Source organism: Typopeltis vanoorti, chromosome 23, assembly GCF_054136105.1.
Source record: "Typopeltis vanoorti isolate ZY-2024b chromosome 23, IOZ_Tvanoo_1.0, whole genome shotgun sequence".
Taxonomy (NCBI): Eukaryota; Metazoa; Arthropoda; class Arachnida; order Uropygi; family Thelyphonidae; genus Typopeltis; species Typopeltis vanoorti.
In genome coordinates, this window is record NC_143571.1 from 25,245,067 (window position 1) to 25,270,395 (window position 25,329).

Sequence of the window (25,329 nt, forward strand, 5' to 3'; positions counted from 1 at the left end):
AAGTTATGCATTTTGGGATAAATAGATTACAAGCTGTGCATCACATTGATGGCACTGCACTCCAGGAAATAGATGAAGCTAGAGATGAAGCTGGTGGTAGACATAAAGTTTAGAGGACATGTTGCTAAGGTTGCTAAGGTAGCCCATAAGATTACTTGGTAGTGAAGAACACATTAACAAGTAGAGATAAGGAAGTTGTTAATCCTCTTTATAAGGCCAAGATATGCATACATTTGAATTACTGTGCTCAAGTCTGGTCCCCTGGGTTTCTTGGGGATGAGGAAGCAGTGGAGAGGATTCAGAGGTGAGTGACCAAGATGGTGAGTGGCCTTTGGAATGTTCTCTATGAGAATAGATTGAAGGAGTGCGGATTACAGAAGTTGGTTGATAGGAGAAAAAGAGGGGATATGACAGAAACATTTAAGTTGCTTAAAGGATTTTATAGGATAGATGCAGAGGAAATGTTTCAGCACTTTGCTAAAGGGACCAGAACAAGGAGTGGTGAATGAGTGGAATAGGTTGCCAGAGTCAGTTGTGAGTGCTTTTTCTGTTAATGGGTTCAAGGAGAGGTGTGATAGATTGTGTAGATAGATTGGGTTTCCCACAATGAATCTTCAGACTCCATGGAGGTGCCCATATAATAATAATAACTGATTGCATGTTGTACATTTTCTTCCATCAATTATGGCAGCTGCCATATCTCTCGTTAATGATTCATCGTTGCCAATCCTGCCACCATTGTGCTGCGCTGGGCAACCTTGTAGAACACCCCTCCTGCAACCACTCTCAACCTTGCATCCTCTGGCACTACAAAGGAGCCAAATTTGATGACCTCCATAATTTCTACTCCTCCTTTCTTTCATTTGACTATATCTTTCACTTATCTGACCCTAATACCTGCTGCAAACAAATCACAGAAATTATTCTTACTAGCATGAAGGCTTTCATCTCTCATTCAATCTATAATCCTCATCTCTTTCCAAGACTTAGTTCAACTGAAAGTGTATCAAAGCAGCCAAAGAAAAAAAAATTCAGATTATTGTATGTGGCTCACATCAAGAACTCCTGCTTTATGCTGCCTATACTAAAGCACACAAGATATGCAAATCATCATCAGCAGATCCAAATCCGATTTCATAAAAGCCACCAGCAGAAAACTTGCCTCCTGTTCATGCCTTCTGGTCACTTGCTAAGGCTGTTGGATGCAAGTTTTGTTCACATGCACTTCTACCTCTCTCTCTCATCCTCATGGCCACTGCTACTTCACCCAAAAATAAAGCCAATCTCCTGGCATCACTCTTTTCTTCGAACTCCTGCACAGAAGAGCAAGGGAAATCCTACCACATTGGAATCCAAGCACCAAATGCCTCACATAGTTTCTTGACAAAAAAAAGATATCAGAAAACTACTAAATAACTTGAACAGTAACTTGTTGAATCTGCTAATGTTTTAGCAGATTCAACCAATTCTTAACTATATACAAATCCTAAATCTGTCCATGCATAGAATACTTTCCACGTTTGGGGGGGGGGGGGTTGTACACCTAAAATGTCCCTTAAAATCATTGATGCTGTCCAGAGGTGAGCAATTTATGCTTGAAGAAGATTCCCCCCCCCCTTACAGATTCACTTCAACCACTATCTCACAGACACAGTGTGTCAGCACTGTGTTTGTTCTACAGGTAATTCCATGGTCATTGCTCTAGTGAATTGATAACCATCATTCCTCCACTTTCTGTTGCACAATTAAATATAAGAGCAGCATCCAGCGTTCCTTTACTGTGTAATTTATTTATCTTTTATTCCATCCATCTCTATCCTCTGAAAAAATCTTATTAATTAATATTCCCAAACAATTACAACTTGCAGCCCTTAAAAAAAAATAATAAACTTCTATCTTAGTCCTTATAAATGGATTTATAGGTCTCGCAACCTCTCATGTATGGGATCAATATAAAAAAAATGATGATATTAATAGTTTTATATTGCAGATATTTTTATAAGAGACTGTCTTAAGTAATCATTTGTTATTCCTCTTTTTTTGATGTTGTCACTGGATATGTTACAGCTTTGTTTTTGAGGATTTTTATATCTTCTCTTATACAGATTCTTAGATATTGATGTTTCATGAAAAAAACATGACTCTAGAGGTAATATTTATTGACTAAATTTATTTAGCTAATATTTTTTAAGCGAATATTTTGCCTTGTCACCAAGGTATCTTCATGAGTACAAAAAAATACAACTAAGCACACTAGCACAAAGGGGCAAAAGAGGCTGTATATGAATGGTGAGATCCTAACAGTCATAACCAGTGCCCTCAGTGGGTGAGGTGATGGAATCTTGCTGAAGGTCTCAATATAATAGTCTCCCAAGTTTTTGGTAAAATGAGACAGCTGAATTTGTTCAGATTTAGCAAATATTGTAATGTTTTAGCAGATTCTAGAAACAGTCTTTCAAATTTATATCTGGTCCTATATAAAAAAGTAGGTTTAGTTCCATTAGATCCAGTAATTCACATCCATGTCAAGGTCTTCTACTCCAGAATAGCTATAGTGCAGGTCATGGATGCAGTTTCTTTGTTCCTTCAGATGCTATTAGCCATTCTTCTTGTTTGTCCCAAATTTTAAACTTTGAAAGAGCAAGGGCTGCACTGGATTTCAAGATGGTAAAGACGATGGAGAGTATCTTTAATAAACAGATAAGAGTGGCTAATTTTTGATGTGCTCTGAGGGAGGTCTGTATGTAATACATTTTCAGAACACATGAGATATTCCTCTGAAGTGCTCAAATGTAGTAGGAAATGAAAATGAATTTTTTTTTTTTTTTTTTTTTTTTTGATGGTGGGTGTGGTAGTAAGAGAGTTCTGCTGAATTTGTGAAGAGGAAACCATTGGCTAAAACTTTTCTTGCATGCAATTGAGTTTTATGGAAGGACTAGTATGGTCAGAGCAAATGGTTGTCACTTGATTTGCTAAGATTTTCATAACATCATATTATTGAAGTGGTGGTGTAGGTTTTCTTTAGACTGAAAAGGATAAAACTCCACTGAACAGTTAGGTGACCAGAGTGGCAAGGAATGGCAAATGGTTATTGTTTTCCATTGCAAAGGTGAAATAAACCCTTGGCTATTGAGGGTTCTAAGAATGTTTCCAATGTGTCCAGCCATGTGACCAAACAGAGAATGCATTGTTTCATTCCATGACAAAAAGACTGTTATGTCTGAGGGAATGAGCCAGTCTGAACGAGTTCTGAGGTTTCTTTTATGGTGCATTGGTGATTTTGTGGTACATCTGGGAAGAACACTACATAAGATTAAAGAAGAAGGTGGAGGCATTTCAATAAATGGCATGAGAATAAACTATATCTGCTTTGCAGATGACATCGTCCTGATTGAAGAAGATGCAGCAAGGCTGGAACGGACACTGCAAACACTATACACAGAAGGAAAAAGATATGGACTAAATGTCAACTTTGAAAAAACTAAAACAATGATATTTGGACAACAGGAGTTACTAAACAGAGTTACCACAGACAGATTTCAACTGGAAAATGTGGAACACTTCACATATCTTGGATGCCACATGACGCAAGACTTGGACCCCCCCCCCCAAAAAAAAAATTAGAATAGCCTGAGCAACAACTATTTTAAAAGCCATACACAAAATATGGAAGGGCTGAGCTATAAAGATGCATACTAAACTGCATATTGTGGAAATTTGTATCTTCAGCAGCATGCATGCTCTATGGATGTGAGGCCTGGGTACTCTTGAGAGAATCTGAAAGGAGGATATTAGCATTTGAGAGAAAGTGCTATAGAAAGATCTTGAGAATAAGATGGATCCAGCAAGTGAACAATGAGGAAATCTATAGACGAATACAGCCAAAAGAAAACCTGATCCAGAAAATGATCAAAAGGAAACTACGTCTCTTTGGCTATATGTGTCGAAAGAACGATGAGAAGATAATAAAAATGCTGCCGTTTGGGATGATTGAAGGAAAGAACAAAAAGACCAGAGAGTGGGGCAAGAAAACCTGATCCAGAAAATGATCAAAAGGAAACTACGTCTCTTTGGCTATATGTGTCGAAAGAACGATGAGAAGATAATAAAAATGCTGCCGTTTGGGATGATTGAAGGAAAGAACAAAAAGACCAGAGAGTGGGGCGATGACTTTGTACAAAATAGAATGCAATGGAAGAATCATATCAAGATGGCATCAGACACCTATGGGCATTGGACCCATGGTTGATGATGATGATGGTGATTAGGGATGCTATATCAAAACTGACTATAATGTCAATTGCTTTGAGAATTGGGTTTGACAAACATGATCAAAACTGCACAGATTTTTTTTAATATGGAAGGAAATGGTCTGTAATGAGAGAGAGACAGAGCTTGGGTTAAGTATTCAGCCACTTTGTAAGTAATGGTCCAGAATTTGTTATGATTTTGTTTGTGTATACACAAACTAAATCATGTTTTATTATTCATTTTTTATTATATATATATATGTGTATGTAGAAAGTATTTTACCTTGGGTATAATAAATGTTATGTTAAAGATACCAAGCAATTTTAAACCTGGCTTTACTCCATTTCCCAAGTAAGCAAACAGACAAACAAGTCAAGTTTGTGCCTGCAAGTGTTGCAAGTCTAGCTGACCCTGCACATAGTGCAAGACCAAGGCAATTCATGGTAAAAGTAGAATAAGCTCTGATCAGTAATCTTAATATTTACCCTTAATGCAAAGCACATCTCCTGGAGGAGATGTATGATGCTTTGTATTAAAGGCAATGGGCCACTACCCAGACCGGTTTCAATCTTTATTGAGGTCTCATCAGTGGGAACTAGGCTAGAAATACCAAGATTTTAGTAATACAGAGCTTATAAGAATTTTACCAGAACAAGTTACCATAAGGTGTTTTAACCTTTAAATAAAAATCTCAGGAGGAGATATAAATGTAGAAAGTATTTTACCTTGGGTATAATAAATGTTATGTTAAAGATACCAAGCAATTTTAAACCTGGTTTTACTCCATTTCCCAAGTAAGCAAACAGACAAACAAGTCAAGTTTGCGCCTTGTTTGTCTGTTTGCTTACTTGGGAAATGGAGTAAAACCAGGTTTAAAATTGCTTGGTATCTTTAACATAACATTTATTATACCCAAGGTAAAATACTTTCTACATTTATATCTCCTCCTGAGATTTTTATTTAAAGGTTAAAACACCTTATGGTAACTTGTTCTGGTAAAATTCTTATAAGCTCTGTATTACTAAAATCTTGGTATTTCTAGCCTAGTTCCCACTGATGAGACCTCAATAAAGGTCGAAACCAGTCTGGGTAGTGGCCCAATTCCTTTAATACAAAGCATCATACATCTCCTCCAGGAGATGTGCTTTGCATTAAGGGTAAATATTAAGATTACTGATCAGAGCTTATTCTACTTTTACCATGAATTGCCTTGGTCTTGTACTATGTGCAGGGTCAGCTAGACTTGCAACACTTGCAGGTGCAAACTTGACTTGTTTGTCTGTTTGCTTACTTGGGAAATGGAGTAAACCAGGTTTAAAATTGCTTGGTATCTTTAACATAAATATATATATATATATATTGCTCCCACACATGAGAGGCAGCAGGGCCTATAGCAAATAAACAACATATGTGGGTAGCGTTAGGAGCAGAGTAATTTGTTGATATAGTTCTTAAACTACTGTGGGGGGGGGGGGGTTGTAGCCCTTTATAAATGCTTCATGGGAGAGGCTGTTCCACAGAAAGGAGGTGAATAGAATGAAAGATGACTGTGAATAGCAGGTTTGGTGAGTATGCAGTCTGAATGTAAAGGGATGTTGAGAAGCTGTTGCTCAATTCATATTTGTAGATTTAGTGACACAAAAACACACATCTTGAATAGATTATTTTATTAATTACTAATAAAATAAAACTTGACGTTTCGACCCCTGTATCGAGGTCATCATCGGAAGGATACAAGTGTATAAGGAACCAAGCTACATGCTCTAGCCCTGCATACCGGTAAGCTAAATCTACGTAGTTAATTAATCCTTTTCCCTAGCCTGACCTCTAGTGATTAAAAAAATAAATACATAAATAAAATAATAATAATAATAAAAAATTATTAAATAAAAAAATAAATACAACTACAATAAACTGATAAAGTCCTCATGTATTAATATTCTTCTGGAATTGTACCGATCTGATTGTTATAATATGATTTCCTTCAGTTGCTGTTGAATGTTACAAACACTTCACCAGGTTGTCTTCTTGTAGTGGTATTTTTCTATGGCTTGTTTAGGTTGTTATACAGGTTGTAGATGGGTCCTCCACATTCTTGAAATGGTTAGGCCATCATTTTTGTTGAGATTTGGGTTGTGTTTGGGCATTTCACATGACTCTTTAAATTTTCTCTCAAACCAGGTTTTGGTGCGGTGTAGGGACTTGGTAAATCTACGCCCACCCAGGGGTATACAAAATACGATGCACATGTAACATACCATACATAGGGGAAACAGGGCGAACTATCCCAATCAGACAAGACGAACACAAACGACACATTAAATACCTCCATTTTGGGAAAACTGGCCTTTCTGACTATGCACTCTAAACATACCACAGAATTGATGGGAAAATTACCAAGAAAATTACCTACACTGTGCCAAAACCTGGTTTGAGAGAAAATTTAAAGAGTCATGTGAAATGCTCAAATCTCAACAAAAATGATGGCCTAACCATTTCAAGAATGTGGAGGACCCATCTACAACCTGTATAACAACCTAAACTAGCCATAGGAAAATCCCACTACAAGAAGACAACCTGGTGAAGTGTTTGTAACATTCAACAGCAACTGAAAGAAATCATATTATAACAATCAGATCGGTACAATTCCAAAAGAATATTAATACATGAGGATTTTAGCAGTTTATTGTAGTTGCATTTATTTTTATTTAATAATTTTTACTTAATAATTTATTATTATTATTTTTTTTATTTATGTATTTATTTATTTTTTATTATTATTATTTATTTTATTAATGTATTTATTTTTTCTTTTATTTTTTTAATCACTAGAGGTCAGGCTATGGAAAAGGATTAATTAACTACGTAGATTTAGTTTACCGGTATGCAGGGCTAGACACGTAGCTTGGTTCCTTATACACTTGTATCCTTCCGATGATGACCTCGATACAGGGGTCGAAACATCAAGTTTTATTTTATTAGTAATTAATAAAATAATCTGTTCAACACGTGTGTTTTTGTGTCCCTAAATCTACAAATATGAATGCTGATTTCCATGTAACCTTAAAAGAAAGAAGCTGTTGCTCAAGTTCTTGTAGATCTGGCAGAAATGGGATGCTAGTTCTACTGAACAGTGGCCATTTAGAAGAGACACATACAAAAAACTGATCTTCTGTGAGAAAGTAGCTATAGAGGAGCTGTAAGAGATGTATCATTAATCAATTGAACTGCTCTTTTCTGAAGCACATCAAGAATTTTTAGGGAGGTCTTAGGTGCCCCCCCCCCCCAAAAAAAAAGAGAGTAATATTCTAAGGTTGGCTGGCTTTGGGATTTATATAGAGTATCTGGTCAGAGGAGAAGTACTAATTAACTTGAGCAGAAAACGATGCCATAGAAATGATATGATAAGGTATGGGATAAGAGTCAGTCAGAGAAGTAAGATTTGGACTCGACAACTGAACTGAGCATTATTTATTTAAAAGTAAATGAAGAAGATTTTTTTTTTTTTACAAGAAACCAAACAAAACTATGTTTTGGAAGCATTAAAGATGATTAGGTTGTTTTCATCCCAGTCAAAGATACTGTGGAGATTAGTGGTCAGGACACTTATTACAGATGATCTTGAAGCTTGAGATGTTTGATCATTGTAAGGATTGTCAGATTTGTAGGATGAGTGAAAAGTGCTATCGTCACCATCACATTTTAAGAATTGGGTTTGTATTCAACAAGAGTAGGTCATTTATATAAATCAGGAAGAGGAAGATGATATGACAGAGCCCTCAGAGATACCTGCATTAACAGAAAAATCTGAAAAGAGAACACCATTTACCATTACACATAGAGATCAATCTGAGAGAAAACTGGCAATCCAATTACATAAGGACAAAGGCAGTCCATATGATGGTAATTTGTTGAGAGTGCTTATGCTAGACCTTATGAAAAGTTGTGAAGATGTCGAGTGCAGCGGCACAGGATTTTCCAACTTTCCATGGAATTACTCCAGAGGTGTGTGATGTAGGCCAAGAGATCTCTTGTAGATCTGGATTGGAAAAATCCATGGTCATTAATTAAATGGCAGTTCTACAAGTGTTGAAGAAGTAGACTGTTGATACCTTCTCCATTACTTTGGACAAAATTGATGAAAGGCAATAAGTTGATAAATTGATTGCAGACATCAATCACCTTTTTTTTTTTTTTTAGGGAACTGACCATATATGGGCTTGCTTCCATGCTGTAGGGTGGATGGATGCTGTCTAAGTATAATTTAGTGTACAGATGATAAAAAATAGGTGTTAGTTCATAACTTATTTTAACAATATTACAATACCAAAGAACTAAATTATAAAAATATAATTATTAACTGGCTAATATTTCTCTGGATTTCCAACTGGCATTCTCAGAGAACAAAACAACATGTTACAGCTTAAATTCCAAATTAAATTCTGGCAAGTATATTTTTACCCTAACCTTCTTGGTTACATAAAACACAGAAGTTGAAGGTCACAATAATCTGATTGGTCTCTTTAGCTTAGTAATGCCTCTCCAGATCTTGTATTTTATTCCTTGAAAATAATCTTCAATTATGATAGAGACATGGGAACCAGTATCTAATAATATGTCACAATATGATCCTTGTATCTTACTCTCCATGATCATTTTAGACTTCCATGGGTGTTCTCGATTCCTGTTCTCTCCTCTCCATGGTTTGGTTGCATAATTATGATGAGGGTGCCCAAAATTTGACTCATATCTCATATTTCTGTTGGAGGGTCTTTTATTTTTAAAGCAGCAAGCTATGTGCCCAATTTTATTACATCTACAGCACTGAGGTACATTTCTCCTGTTTTCCCTTTCAGTACGCTCTTGTTCAGAGCCCAGCTTCTCCTTAGAGGTTTTCTTGAACTCCCCTAATTGGTTTAGAATGGAGTCAAGTTTCTCTAACAAGGGCTGCTGTAGTCTTTCTACCTCCTTTTTTATATAAGAGTGTATTTCTTCCATGTTAAGAGACTCTGCAACCGTCAATCTGTTGTGGTCTATTTTATTCACTTCTGTAGCCTTATTTTCTTCTTTTCCTCCCTTCTGTTGGTCTTTACTTTTTTCTTTAGGATTCTCTCGATTTTTTCTCTTTCTTAACCTCTCTCTTTTGATCTGACACCTCAGTAATGTTGTGTATCTGACTGGCACTAGATGCGGGATGCAGATCGCCTAGCCTTTCTTCATTTTCTTTTATAGCCTGATAGCTATCAGGCTATACTAAATTACTTATCTTCCTTTTATATGCTGCCTCTTTATATTATTTTCTTACTCCTAATCTGAACTGGTCGAAGACTGCCCAATCAACGTGGCTCTTTTCATCAATGGACACGCTCATGCTATTAGCTGAGGTGAGCAACCTATGTGATAGATTCTTTCTTTTTTTTTGTCTGCATTTTTGGAGCCTCCAGAGGTTCGGACCCACACTTTTAACTTTGAAAAACTGAGATATTAGGGTATCCTTGAATTAACTGTATTCCAAAGTGTCTCTCAGTATGGGAGAGGAATACAAAAAATTCTTGGCCCTGCCAATCAGTTTATTCCTTAAGATTATTAGAAGCTGGAAGTCCGACCAGTTTCCGACATTCCTTAGCTCCTCTACACACTTGAAGAAGGACAACACATCATCGTGGTCTTCTCCAGAGAAGTGAGTGATAATGAGGTGAGGATTTACAGTTCTAAAAAATTCTATATCCCCCATCTTGTTAGTACTAGTGGCTTCTGAATTACCGCTGTTCACATTCATGGTGCTTAAAAAAATTTCTTACACTATATATATACACTTTCTATTTAATTGCCTGTTCTTTATTTACAAAACTATTCCAATCCACTATTTCTTATTTTAAATGCTGTGGATTTTATCCTATCGGCTGCACCATTGTAATATATACTGTCTACTGTTTTAATGTAATAATTGTAATATCTTCTTTCATTCTTTATTACTCATTAGCTGTGTGCGCTTTCTCTCTCTCGTAACCTTTCTCACTTATTCTGTTACGTACTATGCTTATCCATCTTCCGTATTTATTAGTCGTATGCTAATGAACACTGAAAAATTTATTTGTTAGACTGCGCCATTAGTATATCAAATATTTGGCATAAGACTCGATAAAACTTCTGGTAGATTTCTCTCTCTCTTACTAGAGTAAATTCCGTACAAAGTTTATATAAACAGTCATGGTTCTTCAGTAGTAAAACTGCGCTTCTAATGCCTTAGTTGTTTCCCGCTTGCAAGTTCGATTTATATAGGAACAGTGCAGTTGTAAAATAAAGGCAGGCAGCACTCTTTTAACAAATAATTAAAACCCATTTATTTACATTAATATGAAATATACATGAATCAAATGACAGGGAGATTGCTTTCTCAACCCATCTATAAAATCTTTAGCATAAAATTAGAACCCTTTCACTTCAACACTAAATAATCTCTTTAACTCTGAAACTTATTTACTCTCTGCTTACAAATTCAACTTATTATACTTCTAGCTTACTCGCAAAGACGTTTTTTTACAAATTAGATATCAACTTCTAACATGCCAATTGATTCTCTTATGGACACTTCTTATGACTATTAAACTGATTCTTAACAGTCCATATACAACATAACTCCTAGATTATAAGAGAAAATATATGACGGGAAGTAACTTACAGAGGCTCTGTATCGCACATTCAGTCAAGAATCTTTTACTAAAGTCTTTATGGCTTTTCTTTCATCTCGGGTTTTAGGCTTCCTTCAGAAGTACAGCAGTATCACTTCGGGATATTAGCAGGCTCTTTGACTGCAATCTGCAGTATTCAAATAGCACATATACAAGATGTTTCAGCATATGGGCAAATTCTCCTCTGGATCCTTACTTTGGGAACTTCTGCTACTAATCGCCGATGACTGATCTTGCTCTCTGTGGTAACAGTGCTTCGCCTTTTGCTCTCTCGGCACCTGGATCTCAGCTCTCCCCTTTAGTACTTGGGGTCTTGCTGCACCTCTTTTCTCTGTCACCACTGCTCTGGTTTGGACACTCCGCTTATGGTCTGCGGTTTGCCTCCGTTTATGGCCTGCGGCTTGCCTCCTCTCTGGTTCCGACTTCTGATGACTCTCTGCTGATGACTGGAAGCTCTTATGCTCATCTCAGTCCCTTTTTATTATGGCTTCTCTGAGACCTCGCACGAAGGATTGTAGCCCCCTAAGAATTTGGCATGACTCTTTCATCTTCTTTTAAGTTCAACCCACTCTTTGTTCTCTCCTTGCACTCGCACTCTTTTGATTGCAAGTTACTGGCCAGCAGAAAGTTGTGTGAACCTTTTAGACTGACTTTGGAGATGTTTATGCGCAGAGCTTGTAAGCACTTTCTCATACACAAAAGTAGTAAACAACCTTTCTTATACCCTCATAGAGAGCAATTACACAATGTTCTGTGACAAAACATCGCCTCTGTTTTTAACACTAAAATATTCTTGTTAAAGGAGTAAATACAGTTAATTTCCAAAGGATTATTTATAATAATATCTAGCACAAAATATACACAGACACAAACAAGGTTATTTACAGTTCTCATGGGGCTTGACCTCTGTAAAAAATCGATGTAAAGCGCTTTGGTAGTTTTAAGCTATATCGAATTTTTACAATATCCTGGTAAGGCAATCCATTCGCTGGCAATTCTCCATATAAAAAATCTACTCTTCACACCTCTATTCCCTACACTCTTACAGGGTTGGCCTTTCCTTAATAGCTCTTTTCACCCTCTACTCCTTTTATAATCCCTTCTGGATTAATATGATCACTAACTTAAACATCTTTATCATATGAGATCTTTTCCTCCTATCCACCAAACTCTGCAATCCACATTCCTTCTACCTCTCTCAATAGATACCATTCCAGAGTCCTGATATTGTCTTGTTCAAACTAAAAATCTATTGAATAATTATTATTATTATCCTAAGACCACTTGAAGTCAAAGACTCATCTAGGAGGTCCTTTGTCATACACACAGTTCATCAAATACTTTGCCTTAAACACATTCAAATTCTCTGCAGACAACACACTCTCAGGCAAAGCATTCCAATCATTCACAACTCTTTGTTTGTTTCAGAAATTCAATGTGGGATATTGCTTAGAAAGTGTTTTTTCATGACACTGATGCCTACAAGGAAAATGGTGGTTAAGGCTTCCTTCTTTGCCAAGTTTAGCAAGAGGGATTTTGTATGATGTAGTGTATGGTCTATGTATTCATTACCAAGAGTGAATGGGTTATGATACAAAAGAGTGACTGGTGAGAGAGTGTGTTGTAAATATTTAGTGTGCGAGTACAAGAAATGCAAGTTGTGTGGAAAGTGGGAAAATTAAATCATGAATATTAATGATGTACAGAAAGATAGCAAAAGTGTTCTGGAGAATGTAAAAGTAGTGAATGCTAGTAGGTGAAATATGAATGAGAGCATGAAAGAAGTAGCTGAAATTAATGTGAATGATGAAGTAACAGTAAGAAGTGAAATAGTGCTTTTACATGGCATCCTTCACAGGACAAAACAAGAGTTAGGTGACTGAAGAAACAATTGTCATGTGGTATAGCAGGCAAGGGAATTTAAGAAAAAGTGAATGGGGAAAATATGAAAGTGCATGAAAGAAGGAGAAGGTACTCTATGGAGATTCAATGATAGGAGGTATACTTAATGAGAAAGTGATGAAAGCATGTTTCTCAGGTGCAAAGATTAAGGAGCTAGTGAAGCTGTTAGTCTGCAAAAAGGAGAAGTGAAAGAGTTGATTGTTTTGGCAGGAACAAATGATTTGAAAGGGGATAAATGTGCAATAAGAGAGAATATGAAAGAGTTGTTGAAAGAAGCAAAATGAAGGGAGAGGAAGTAAAGACTGTGAGTGTGCTGTTCAGTATGATAGGACAGAGTCAAGAAGAAGGGCCATGATTGCTAATAAGTCAATGAGAAGATTGATCAGGAGGAATGGTGTGCAGCTTATAGATATATGGAATGAATTAGATGGACGAGAGGACTTATATATGCCTAATGAACTACATTTGAATAGTTTGGAGTTAGATGTATGAAGAAAGTGTTGTTTAGTGAGAGTTGTTCTTTTATTTTTGTAAATAAAATCTCTAATATCTCTAGTTTTGGAAGGGAAAAACCAGTTTATCTGGTTTTGCCCTTCCAAAACTAGAGATATTAGGGGGGGGGGGGATTGTAAACAAGCATGTGTCTTGCCAGCCCTGAAATAAATGAATGTTTGTATGTGTGTGTACAGAAATGATTATGCAATGCTGAATGTGATTACTTTCAATCAGACCATTTTAATGGAAAAGTTAGACAATATAAAATTTTGTCTGCAGTCAAATTGTTGTGATAATGAACAATGTTACTACAGAGCAATGTCATTACAAAACATACCGTTTTATGATTTTCTATGAATAGTTGAAATCATATAATATTAGTTAACTTGTCTTATTATACTGTAAAGTTAAAACTGAAATACATCCAGTAAAAATCCTTACCAGTACAATTTTCACAGCAGATTTCTTTAATGGGATTTGGACAATCCATTTCTGGACAGGGTAGTTTATGGCACACAATACTACCATCCATACAGGAACATTCTTCACACTGGTTCTCTGGATTAAGAAATACTTCTTGAAGCTGGTATACATTACCAGCATAATTACATTCAGTTGCCTTGGCACATACAGGACAACACTGCCCTGGGAAAGAGACTGGTTTGGAACATATAAGTGGCTCACATAAAACTGTATGACATGATACTGTACCATTCTAAAAGAAAGAAGATAGGAACTTGCATTATACATTATAACTGATATAAAATCATAGTGCTTCCAAAATTTGTCAAATGTCTAAAAATCAGACTTATTTATCTCACTAGGTCTAAAGTGTTAACAACAGGCAAACTGTCCCGCTCTCTTACTCACTGCTCTGTGAGAGAAAAATCTAGCTCTCACTCCTATCTTAAATGCATACAAACTTAAATTTCATGGATGTCACTGTGTTCTCTCCCCACCTTCCATATAATGAAAAATTTCATCAGATGATATAACATCCATTCAGAAGCTTTTGTGAATTTGGGGGCTGTAAAGTTCTGATAAACACCAAGAACCAATATGATATTAAATCAAACTCTTCTTATATATCCTAAAAGAAAAAGAATAAATTATTACAATTTGATGAAACATGGGGGTTAAAGGGTTTTAAGATATGCGCTTTCTTATGGTTATATCAGTTGCCTTAATATCATTTTTGTTCTAGGACTGTTTTATCAGAACTTTTCAGTCCCCCCCCCCTTGTAAATCTCTATCATATCACCTCTCCTTCTTCTGTTTACCAGTGTCTACATTCCAGATACTCTCCATCTATCCTCATAATGTACTACATTCCATAATCCTGATATAATCTTTGTAACATCTTTGCACTCTTTACACAGCTTGCTTATTCCCTCTGAACTTATGGGAACCAAATCTCACATAGTAGACCAGGTATGATTGTATCAAGGCCTTGAAAAGAAGCAAAATGACTTCCTTTATCCTTACATATTAATGTTTAATTCGACATCGCAGCTATCCTCCTGGTTATTTGCAGTTTTTGCTATGTGACTTAACTTCAAATTCATAACTACTGTAACTCCAAGATCCCTAGTCTCATCAGTTTCCCTTAGCATAATCCCACTTATGCTCTTGGTAATCTCATTACATCTCATCATGTATTAATCTACACCACATATATAAAAAAGAGGTCTGTTTGATTGTTATGCTTCCAAGACATCAATCTAATATGCGATTATCAAGCTTTGTAAATATGGAATATGATATTCAGCAAAAACAAAATTAAGTAAACTAAGTGATCATCTGAAATACTAAGTGATTGTTTTGCAAAGGTGTACCATTCAGGTGGATATATTCCAGTTGCCAGTGTAATGGAAGCTAATGTGAGAATTGAGGTAGAAGAAGTGGAGGTGCTCAGCATATTGAGGAATATAAATATGAATGTTTAATGTAATCCAGAGAATTTTAATAATAAGGTATGACACCTTTTGGCAACTCGTATATGGAAATATGACTTCTGCATTACTTTCACCTTCGTATCACCACCTCTGGGTCTGGCTCCCACTGATGAGGCCTCAATAAAGGTTGAAACCGGTCTGGGTAGTGACTCTTCCCTTAATGCATAGCATTATACAAGTCTGCAAGGAGATGTGCTTTGCATTATGGGATACTAAGGCAAGTGATGTGAAGTCATACCACCTTTGCCACAAGTTGCCCCAGTCCTGAAATTACTTCAGGCACAAACTTTGTTTGCTTACACTTGGATAAAGGATTAAACCAAATATATAGTTCATAATTTTCAAGTCTAGCAAGGTTACAAGGGAATGGAAAGAGAACAATAATGCTGCACCATAAACGAGATTCCAAGACAGAAAAAGCAAATTACACACCATTTAGTATCTCAGGAGTAGTGGTTAAGGTATTGGAAAAGTTAGTTAAATGTAAAATTCAATAATGGTGGGAAGCATGGCTTTGCAAAAGGTAGATTCTGTCTTAGTAATTTACTCATGCTTTATAGTGTGAGTAAATTACAATGATAGCTTAATTAGATAAGGAGAATGGTCATAGAATGATATTCTTGAACTTTGCAAAAGCATCTGACAGAATCCTGCACAGGAAATTACTACATAAGCTGAAATAAATCAGAATGGATATAAAGCTGGATAGGGAGTGGCTGAGAAGGGCATCAGAGAGTAGTAACAACTTCCATAGTGTAATTGGAAGAACAGCAGTACATTATACCCTTTGTTGAAAAAGGCCTAAGTTCGATTCTCGTTGTGATGAGAGGAATCTTTATATGGATTATTTTCAACTAAAAGTGAGTTAGCTGATCTGATATGGAGGTAGAAGTATTTTTTTTTTTTTTTTTGAAAATTTGGGTTTTTCACCCTGCATACAGACAAATCAGCCTTGAGAAGACACACAATTTACAGACAAAAAATACTAGTGGTGGTGGGCAGTAGATGGCATTGGTGTAGGTGAGGATGGTAATTGCAGTTTGCTGTAGTTGGTGGATTAAGTGGTGGGGACGGAAAGTTGTTGGGTAGATGCCACCCCTTGATGAGTCTTTGGACTCCTTAGACGTATCACATAATAATAATAATAATATGGTGGAGGAGTGCATCAGGGATTTGTACTTGGACCACTACTGTTTAATTTATATATTAATGACACAGGAAATGATTTGAAGAAATTAAATTATTTAGTTGTTTGCTGATGATGCAAAACTGAAAAGGGAAATAGTTGATAAAGGTGATGTTGAAATTCTGGAGGCTGATTTAAATAAATGTGTTTTAGTGTGCAGGATTAAAGGATTAATGTAACAAAGCATAAGATTATGCACTTTGGCATGATGATGGACTGAGGGTTGAAGTTCAGAGGGCTATTGCAAAATTTGGCAAAATGCCTCAGTAAATTACTTGGATGTTTAAGAACATATACTGAGTAGTAAGTATATGGTGGAAACTATAAGATTTATCCTTTTTTATAAAGCTACATTACAGCTGCATCTTGACTACTGTGAACAAATTATGTCACTTTCTTGGGAATGAAGAAGTGATGGAGAGGATCCAGAGATGAGTGACCGAGATGGTAACAGGTCTATGGAGTGCTCCCTATGATGACAGACTGAACATGTGTGGGCTACAAAGTTTAGTTGATATGTAGACAAGTGAGAGAAAATGACAGAAACTTGTAAGTTGGCACATGGGTTCTATAAGTTTGATACAAAAGAAATTTTTCAATACATTATGGAAAGGAAGAGAATTAGGTGTCATCTCTCTAGAAACCTGAGTAAGAGTGTTAGTAATTATATGAGTTTGAGATTTTTTGCTTGAATAGTGGTGAATGACTAGGAAAAACTGCTGGAGGTAGTTGTGATTAATCTGGCAGTGAATATGTTTAAGGAAAAGCATGATGGGCATTGGTGAATAACTGTTGATTTGGGCCTCATGAATTTACATTTAGATTTATGGCAGCAGGAATTGACAATCTGGCAATGAGAGAGGATATTTTAGAAACAGCATGTTGCCAAATCACTGTCATTGTTATGTTCTTGATGATGAAATGTTTTAGTGTGCTACATGTGATGAAGGGGCCAGCTCATCAATCAAATACAGGAATGCCACTTAGATAAGGAAATTGGGTCGAGATGGTCAGGGAGACAGTGTAAAGAGAGTGGATTTTGGCAGCAATAATGAATGCAGGGTTTAATTATCATTAGTGAAACATGGCTAGTGGAACTGCTCAAGTCTAAATAAGTTTTACTTTCTGTTATATTTGTAAAAAACTGCATCCAATTCAGTGATAATGTATATAATAGTGATAGCCTGAATGTGTAGTATATGTGCAGGTTGTTAGTAGGCTTTGTTGTTATTTTTGCATGATATCTACAGCATATAGTTAACAGGAAAAATGGTAAAAAGAACATGGACAAAAATTGAATTGATAGTGGTGAATGATGTATATTTATTCATTATTAGGAGCATAGTATGTTTGATTGGGGAAATATGGATATGTGTTGATTGAGAAATCAAAGAAAGGTATTTGTTCACTAGTTAAAAATACTATGGTTCAGTCATCGAGGATGTGCAGAACTCGACCTGCTATAGTAACTCCCCCCCACAAAAAAAAAAAACTGGCTTTAAAACTTAGAATTGAAAAATCATATGCCATTTAGTTGCTTCAGAGAAATTTTAAACTACTATTTAAAAAATTTATTTTAAAAATTTGAATCAGTGTTTTGTATATTATGTAGCAAGTTGAATACATCGTTTACATATTTTCAAACATAAAATGCAGTAGTGGATCCACACTTTAGTTTTGGTAAGAACAATGACAGATATTAAGAGGTGTGACTGAAATGTTTTTAATATAATTTCCTCTGATTTTTTCACTAATAATAATATTATTAATATTAAGTGGCACTTCCAAGGACTCAGTGAGGGAGGGCACTCTACAATTCCACCATTTAATCTTCAATATTTCAAATTTTGTAAAATATCTATTATAATTTAAAAATATATATATATAGGTAGAGATCTGTCATCTAAACTGAAAAGTCAGATTAGTTAAAGGCATATGTGGTAGCTAGATATTCTGCATGTTTTAAAAACACACTTATTAAATTTATCTATCTGTGGATATATATGCTATGCTATGCTAATACAACTGGCAAAAGACCTATTAGAAATAAAGCATATTCGGCAGAACAAATGTGATGTTCTGTTTTATTGATTATTACATATAATTATATATTATTAATAATAATTACATATTATTACACCTATATTACATATAAGAGCATAAAACATTTTTTAAAAAAAATCTGATTTATAATCTTCTATTTTTGTATCTTGCTGTGCATATTCTGTGCACAACTGTTCATTTTGGTTAACAAGATTTGTCTTTACATTTGTGTGCTTGCACAAAATATAAGTAATGTTTTTATAGGAAAATGATGTGATGCAGCCTCATTATTTCACAAGAGATTGAAGTTATTGTTTATGATATCAAGAAAGCTTTAATCTCTGCATGTAGATTCAACACTGAGCCTCCATAGCTCAGTCGGTATAGACGAAGCCCTTTGGTCGGAAAGACCTGGGTTCAATTCCCTTCGATGATGTGAGGAACCTTTATCTGGTCTCTTTCGACTAAAGGTGAGTTAGCCAGTCTCATACAGAGATAGAGGGTTTTTCACCCGGAAACTCGGGTTTTTTGTCCCTCAGAACAGGCAAACAGGCCCCTGTGAACATACAGCTACAGTCATGAATACTTATGGCAATATATGGAAGAGATAGGGTCCTCACCACATGTCGTTACGCTCGTAGTTAACCATGAGTAACATCATGGTAGTCAACCTCCTAGATAGGAGATGGATGGATGGCTGATTGAGAGATTGAACAAGAGAAGTGAGAGGGTACGGATCTGAAGAAAGTGATATTCTGATGGATTGAGGTGTTAAATAAAAGTTGAGAATCTGGAGTAAATATTAGATGAAAGGTGGAAAGCAGTGAGGATCATAAGTCAAACCATATCAGACAGGAGAGTGAGAAAGAGAATATGAGTGCAGAGAATATGATTGTGAATACAGAAAAGACTAAGAGACCAAAAGTGGGCACAGTCATGTGAATGGAATGTGAGAATGATTTAAAAAAACAGAAGAAAGCAAGTATGATTATAGCAATGGAAGATAGCACAACCAATGAAATAATAGTTATTGCTGATATGAAAGAGAGTGTGATTGCCAGAATGCAAGAGCTGAAAATGAGATGAGTAAGATGAGAAACGAGATAAGTAAGATGAGATTACTAGTAAGTGAGGGCAAGTAGAAGAAAAGATTATTATGGTAGGATGATGTTGATGAATGAAAATGGTAGTTACTGCTGCAGAGGATAGAATTCAGATATATGAGCAGATTATTAGGAATTTTCATCCTCACGAATGCAACCTAATGAGGAGCTTGAGATAGTGACAGGGTGAGAGGAGATATCTTCTGGGGAATTATGTAAACCTGATATTAACAAAGCAGTAGGGCTTGATAATATATTATTATTATTATTAATATTATTGTAGCCTCCATGGAGTCCGCAGACTCATCGTGGGAGGTTCATTCAACAGACAACATATTTATCACACTGACTCTTAAAATCATTAACACTCCTTGCATTAACAAAACATTTTGGTAATGACAATTCTCCACGGAAAAATCTACTCACACTCCCCTTCACCATCTCTAACATAACTTACAGGAATGGCCTCTGGTTTATTCTCTCTCACCTTCTACTCTTTTTCATAATTTGATCTGGATTAATCTTACAAAATCCTCTCACTAACTTAAATGTCTCTATCATATAACCTTTTTTACTTCTATCCACTAAATTCTGCAATCCACATTCTTTCAACCTTTCTCCATAGCCAGCATTCCAAAGTACTGATATAATGCCAGCCTGGTTAGCTGAGTGGTTAGCGTATCTGGTCTACAGCCAAAAAGGCTGCGCATTTAAAACCTGCCATGGGCATGGATGTTTGTGATTCTCTGTGAAAATATTAGTGGTGATGGTGGTAGGCAGCAGTAGATGGCATTGGTGCAGATGATGCAGTTCACTGTAGTTGGTGATAGAGACTGAGAGTTATAGAGTAGGTGTCCTTCCTCAAAATCTTTGGACTCCTTGGAGGTTCACGTAATAATAATAATAATAATAATATTGTCACTCATCTTTGAACCCACTCCAATGTTTCCACATCACACTGAACCAGGTGACCAATGTTTCCACATCCACAAAATCAGGTAACCAATTTGAGCACAATAGTCCAAGTATGGTCTGACCAGTGCTTTATACAGTGGCACAACCACCTTTATCCCCTACATGTTAGAATACTTCTTATTATAGCAGAACTACGATGTGCAGCCTTTGCAACACTAGCAATATGCCCTCTGAACTTCAGTCTACTGTCAACCATCACCCTCACATCTCGAATCTCATCCACTTCCTGCAGTATTGAACTGTCAATATAGTACACAGCCTTATATTTCTGCACTCCAAAATGCAATATCTTGCACTTCTTGATATTAAAACTACAACCCTACTCCTTTGTCCAAGTCGAAAGTCCATACAAATCTTCTGAAGGGAATTAACATCAGCAGTGCTACTTATAATTCTCCTCAAATTTGCATCATCAGCAAAGAACTGAAGATCTCCAGTCAGCATACATGATACATCATTTAGAAACAAGTTAAACAGCACAGAATCCTGGGGAATGTCATTGGTTACCCTCCTTTTTTGAGATACTGCTCCATCATACACAACCTGCTGGTATCGTTCAGAGAGCCAATCTCTAATCCAACTAACTAATTTACTACCTATTCCCATCTTCAGCAGCTTGTACACTAACTTATCATGTGATAATCTATCAAATGCTTTTGCGAAGTCCAAGAATATCACTGTATGTGATTCATCCTCATATAACACACCTATTATCCTATCATAAAAATTCAAGTAAATTGCTAAAACAGGACCTACCCATTACAGATCCATGCAGACCATCATAAAGAATTCTATGTCCATCAACACAATCCTGTATTCTGTTCCAAACCAATCTCTTCAAAACCATGACTTATACAGACTAGTCTATAATAGGAAACTTCTGTCTTAGGAGAATGCATGTGTAGTGCTACTATTTTGACTTTTTTTCCACTCCTTACGAACCGAATGAGAAGAACAGTGGTGGATGATTTCAATATGCACAATTTTATTTTTGCTGCAACATATGTCAAATGTGTTCCCTATGTATGGGAAAAGACGTGTAGAAAGACTGAAACTAGTGAGTGTACGTATGTGTATCAGACCTGTTTTGAGAACAAGTGAGGATCATAAGTCAATAATGACAGAAGAGTGGTAATGAGGAAGGATAAACAAATGATAAATTTAGTTTAATCCTATATCCAAGTGTAGGCAAACAATGTTTGCACCTGAAAATATCTTCAGGACTGAGGCAAGGTGGTACACATCAGTTGGCAACTCGTAGCAAAGGTGGACCAAGATCTCATCGTTCCTTGTCTTAGTATCTCCCATAATGCAAAGCACATCTCCTTGCAGACATGTATAATGCTATGCATTAAGGGAAGGGCCACTACCCAGATCGGTTTTGACCTTTACTGAGGTCTCATCAGTGGGAGGCAGACTCAGAAGTGGTGATATTAAGGCAGAAGCAATGGAGAGGTCATATTTACCTATACGAGTTACCAAAGGGTGTACCACCTTATTATTAAATTACTCTGGATTTATAGAAAGATGTTGGAAGTTTATTTTGCACTTGATTAGATTATAATAAATTTACTTTAATCCTTTATCCAAGTGTAGGCAAACAAAGTTTGCACCTCTGCCTCTCAGTGACAAGACCTCAATGCATAGCATTATACATGTCTGCAAGGAGATGTGCTTTGCATTATGGGAGATACTAAGACAAGGAGTGATGAGAGCTTGGTTCACCTTTACTAAGAGTATCCAAGTATAGTGCAAACTTTGTTTGCCTATACTTGGATAAAGGATTAAACTAAATTTATTATAGTCTAACCAAGTGCAAAATAAATGTCCAACATCTTTCTCTAAATCCAGAGTAATTTAATAATAAGGTGGTACACCCTTTGGCAACTTGTATAGGTAAATATGACCTCTCCATTGCTTCTGCCTTAGTGTCACCACTTCTGGGTCTGCCTCCCACGGACGAGACCTCAAAGGTTGAAACCGGTCTGGGTAGTGGCCCTTCCCTTAATGCATAGCATTATACATGTCTGCAAAAAGATGTGCTTTGCATTATGGGAGATACTAAGACAAGGATTGATGAAAGCTTGGTCCACCTTTGCTATGAGTTGCCAACAGATATACCACCTTGCCTCAGTCCTGAAGATATTTTCAGGGGCAAACTTTGCTTGCCTACACTTGGATAAAGGATGAAACTAAATTTATTATAGTCTAACCAAGTGAAAAATAAACTTCCGATAAACAAATGAGAGTGTGTCATCTCCTGGATCATTAACACATACCAAAATAATAATCTTTTTCACTTTCCTTTAGCACATCCTTACAGCATCATTAACATTCTTGTAGATGATATTTTTATTTTTATATATGATAAAAAAATGTCAACAAGTAAGTGTTGCAAGAAAAAGTGTCAGAAAAGAGAAAGGATGCACATGTAGTGTGAGTAACTGCAAGAATGAAATGATGAAAAATGAAGAGCATAAAGGTGGTAATGAGAGAAATGTTGCACTTACATGGAATCCTTCACTGATTATTACTATTATAAGACTCCGTGGAGTGGCATTCACATCTAGGCAATTCCTTTTGTTATATGCATAACTCATCATGTACCATGCCTCAAACAGATTGAAATTCTCTACAGACACCACAATCTCAGGCAGTTCATTCAAACCATTCACAACTCTTGCTGAAAAAAAACCCACTTCTCACACCCTCCTTATACAGCTTCCAAAGTTGACCTCTTGTTCTTTGCCAATCTCCCACCATTGTATGAAAAACATCAACAATAGTAATCCTATAACAATCTCTAAATAACTTGTACACCTCTATCATATTGGTGTAAAGAAGTAAGGAGTTAAAGGATGTAAAGGAGATGTTAGAAGAGGCAAAACTGAAGATTGAGAAGGTGAAGATTGTAAGTTTCCTATTGCACTATGATAGAGACGAACTGAGGAGGAGGGTACTGTTAGCTAATAAGTCTACACGTAGGTTGGGCAGAAAGAATGATGTAGGATTTGTGGATCTGCGGTCTGTATTTGAATGAAAGAAGGATTTGTACAATGTTGATGGACTGCATCAGGTTTTGATTTTGATGTTTTTGATGTTAGTTGTCTAGAGAGAGCTTTGTTCACTGAGCATGCTGCAGGGCAAATTAAGGAAAACTTAAGAGATTAGGGTGAAAGCAGGTGAGACTGCGTGAAGGGACACACGAAGTGACTGAATGGGAGAATGACCGAGTGCAGAATCTAGTCTCTCAAGCAAAAATATAGCATAGGGTATTCAATTCAGGAAGTAAAGATAGGTGTGGCCTAAAGGGATGCTGAAGTTTCTATATACTGCACCATCTTTTTATAATGCCAGAAGTATCAGTAACGAGAGGGAGGAGTTTTTTGCAATGGTTAGTGCAACATCACCAAAAGTTATAGGCAATAGACTTAGTGAACAGCAGATGATGTAGTTACAGGAACTGAATGTGAAGGGTTTAGTATTTTCAGAGAACACACGATGTGGGAAGGAGTACTGCTGATGATAGCGGATGATTTGTAGCCATAAAGAATATGAAATAGGTTGGAGGGCTGTTCATTTGAAGCAGTCTCGTGTGAGATTAAGGAAAGTTGGTCTGGAAGACATGCATTGCCAAATTAGTACAATGAGTACAGGTTGAGTGATTATTATGGGCAACTTCAACTATGGAGATATAAACTGGAAAGAAGAAAGATCACATAGCAGGAAGGAAATGGAATTTATACACCTACTGAGAGATAATCACTTGAGGCAGGATTTGATGGAGGGGACTAGAGGAATGAGAATATTTGGCCTGGTCATAGGATCAGACAAGCTATCCATAACCAAGGTGACCAGATTGCCTCTAGTTGGTGAAAGTGATCATGAGGTATTGACTTGGGAGATTGTACAACATGAGTAATATTCTGACAAAAAGGGGTGTATATGTGGAACTACAAGGCAAGTGATTACAACAAGCTTAGGAAGAAGCTTAAAGATAAATCTAGAGGAAGCAATATTAAATTGTATACCTGAGGTAAGGAGAGTTAATCGGGTAGGAGTTAGATGGACGAGTAATATCATTAAGTACAAGCTGCAAAAGAAGAAATTGCTGTTGAGGGTATTGAGGGGAAAGGTAACCAGTAAACTCATGAACAGTACAAAAACAGCAAGAAAGGTGACAGCATTACAAGGAAGGCAAAATCATATTATGAGAAGAATCTAGCCCAGTAGACCAAAGGAAATCCCAAGGAGTTCTTTCATTTTGTGAAAGAACTCTTTGTAAGAGTTTCAAGCAAGAGAACAATGATTATGGGAGATTAACCTTAATGAATGATAAGGGTCATGAGGTGATTGAAGCAAATAAAATAGCTAGGTTATTATGTGACCACTTTGCAAGGGTTTATCATCCTAGTGAAGTTGCTGCTTTAACATAAGTGACAGATACTAATGTGGGAACAGAGGTGGATGAATTGGAAGTTCTTAGGATATTGCAGACTCTCAATGTAAATACAGTTCTAGGATTAGATGGTATATTAGCTGAGGGTTTTGCAAGAATGTTCAAGAGAAATGACAATGTCTCTGACCAGGCTCTTTAATTTAAGTCTCAGCTCTGGTAGAGTTCCATGGGAGTGAAAAGAGGGGAAAATAATTCCCTTGCATAAAGGAAGTTCTAAGACTGCATTAGCAAATTATAGACCAGTCAGTATCTCAGGTGTGGTGATAAA

At 36.3% G+C, this 25,329-nt stretch overlaps 1 protein-coding gene across 3 annotated transcripts in view; it reads right to left on the reverse strand.

The window, feature by feature from the left end:
• LOC150093698 (kielin/chordin-like protein) overlaps nt 1-25,329 on the reverse strand; it is a 1,333,292-nt gene that overhangs the window by 427,644 nt on the left and 880,319 nt on the right. For all 3 annotated transcript variants that reach the window (XM_090412628.1, XM_090412627.1, XM_090412629.1), the window contains one exon: nt 13,782-14,055. In XM_090412628.1, coding sequence (XP_090268754.1) covers nt 13,782-14,055 — 274 coding nt within the window. The remainder of the gene's footprint in view (nt 1-13,781; nt 14,056-25,329) is intronic.